At 43.5% G+C, this 1,875-nt stretch overlaps 1 protein-coding gene across 1 annotated transcript in view; it reads right to left on the bottom strand.

Moving 5' to 3' along the window:
* LOC101852269 (tyramine beta-hydroxylase) overlaps window positions 1-1,292 on the bottom strand; it is a 16,256-nt gene extending 14,964 nt beyond the window's left edge. The window contains exon 1 of the mRNA XM_005107743.3: window positions 594-1,292. Within this exon, the coding sequence (XP_005107800.1) occupies window positions 594-797 (204 nt within the window). The 5' untranslated portion in view covers window positions 798-1,292. The remainder of the gene's footprint in view (window positions 1-593) is intronic.
* Between the last annotated feature and the right edge of the window lie 583 nt (window positions 1,293-1,875).

Here is a 1,875-nt window from a genome sequence, read left to right as displayed (position 1 = left end):
ATAATAATAATAACAATAACAGTAACAATAATAATAGATAGCATTTGCATAGTTCATATCCCCGCTCGACAGAAAGCTCTATGCGCTTTACACTATATTATTATTATTGCCCCAGCAGACCTTAGACCATAACAATAAATAGTATTTGTATAGCGCATGTTCCCACTCGACAGCAAGCCCTATGCCCTTTACACTATATTATTACCCCAGCAGACCATAGAACACCCAGAAACATTCTCAGCTTCCCCAGAAGCATGCAGTGCAAGCAGCTGGTAAAGCGCTCAAACACTAACAAACAGAAAAGATCTTTCACGGTCTATAGCTGGGTCTGGGTACCCATTCCCACCTGGGTGAAGGGAAAATTCGTGTAAAGTGCCTTTCCCAAGGACACAACGTCGGGCCCGCGGCTCGAACCCCCGAACCCGCAACCTCACGATAACGAGTCCTGTAGTCTAACCACTGGGCCATCGACGCCACAGAAACATTCTCATCTTCCCGGGAAGCATACAGTGCAAGCAGTGATTAAGCGCTCAAATACTTCCAAAGGGACAAGATATTGACAAACTGACTACTAAGCACCATGATTGACTAACCTTAAGTGAGTGGCACACGTACGTCGTGAGGTCGGTCGGTACTTCTGTTTTTGGAAGCCTCAGGTCCATGTGCATCACACCCGGCTCTCGGAGGACATTACAGTTGTTTTGACCTTGAACGGTCACCAAGGTCACCAGGTGAGCCAGTAACAGTAACACACCGGTTGTCGTTGTTGTTCTTGCCAGCGGCATCGTCAAATACATGTACTTATGTTCTCTGTACTGTGGTAACGTATCTGGAAATAGAATGCAGTACACGGTGTTGTTGTTTTCATACCGTTAGTAACTAGCACACTTGATATCCCCACTGTCATATTTAACAGCAGCAACAGCAACAACAGCAGCAGCAGCAGCAGCAGCAGCAGCAGCAGCAGCAACAGCAGCAGCAGGAACAACAACAGCAGCAAGAGTATTAACGTTTTAAACAAGCCACTCGTCCATCAGAAGCGGTATCTCCTGTGAGTTCGATTTCCGTCTTCTCTGGATAAAAACAATCCTGACTCTCAACGTGTGAGTTCCATAACTACAAAAACCCCGTAATCAAAAAAGATTTCTTGTACATTAAGGTAGATATAGAGAGAATTCGACTATTTTTATGGACTTCGAAATCCCCATCTGGGGAGAGTTTAGTTTATTTTTAATAAGGTTTTTTTGGCGCTCGCAACTGCATAAGGTCAAGCGGGTGGATGTCAACAGAAATCCTTACAGGGAATCAGGCTTACTCTGCTCACCTCTCTAGCCTCAACAGCACTAAAGTCTGCTTCGACTGTCAAGGCACCCCGGAAATAGCGGGTCACAAGAGTGTGACAAACATACAAAAGAAGTAGAGGAAAAATGATGAAAGTAAAGATGAGGAAAGAAAAAAGCAGCAGTTCCCTGTTGCAGTCCAGGCACAGTTATGAGCTTGACCTTGATGAATCAGCCCATTTACTATTTTACTGTGAAAAAGAACAGATTAATATCCCCCCTTTGGAAATGGCCTAAAGACACTTCAGTCAGTAGTACCACCCTGGGGGTGTGCAAGAGTTTGGCTCGCAAGGTATAAAACAAATGAATCAAGAAACAAAAAGGGATGACAACTATTTAATCATTGGGTTTAGCGCTGCTTTCAGGACTGTAAGTTGAAGTGCACAAACTTAACGCTCACAACCGATAGGAGAGTGCCAGTTAAGTATACAGACCAGAGCCCACAGAAAAAGAGTAGCCTACAGTATCTAAAACAATAATTCGTCATTGTTTTATATTGTACGCTTGTGCATATATTATGTTTTATATATATATA

This window comes from Aplysia californica, unplaced genomic scaffold, assembly GCF_000002075.1.
Source record: "Aplysia californica isolate F4 #8 unplaced genomic scaffold, AplCal3.0 scaffold00627, whole genome shotgun sequence".
NCBI lineage: Eukaryota > Metazoa > Mollusca > Gastropoda > Aplysiida > Aplysiidae > Aplysia > Aplysia californica.
This window is presented reverse-complemented; position numbering and strand designations above follow the sequence as displayed.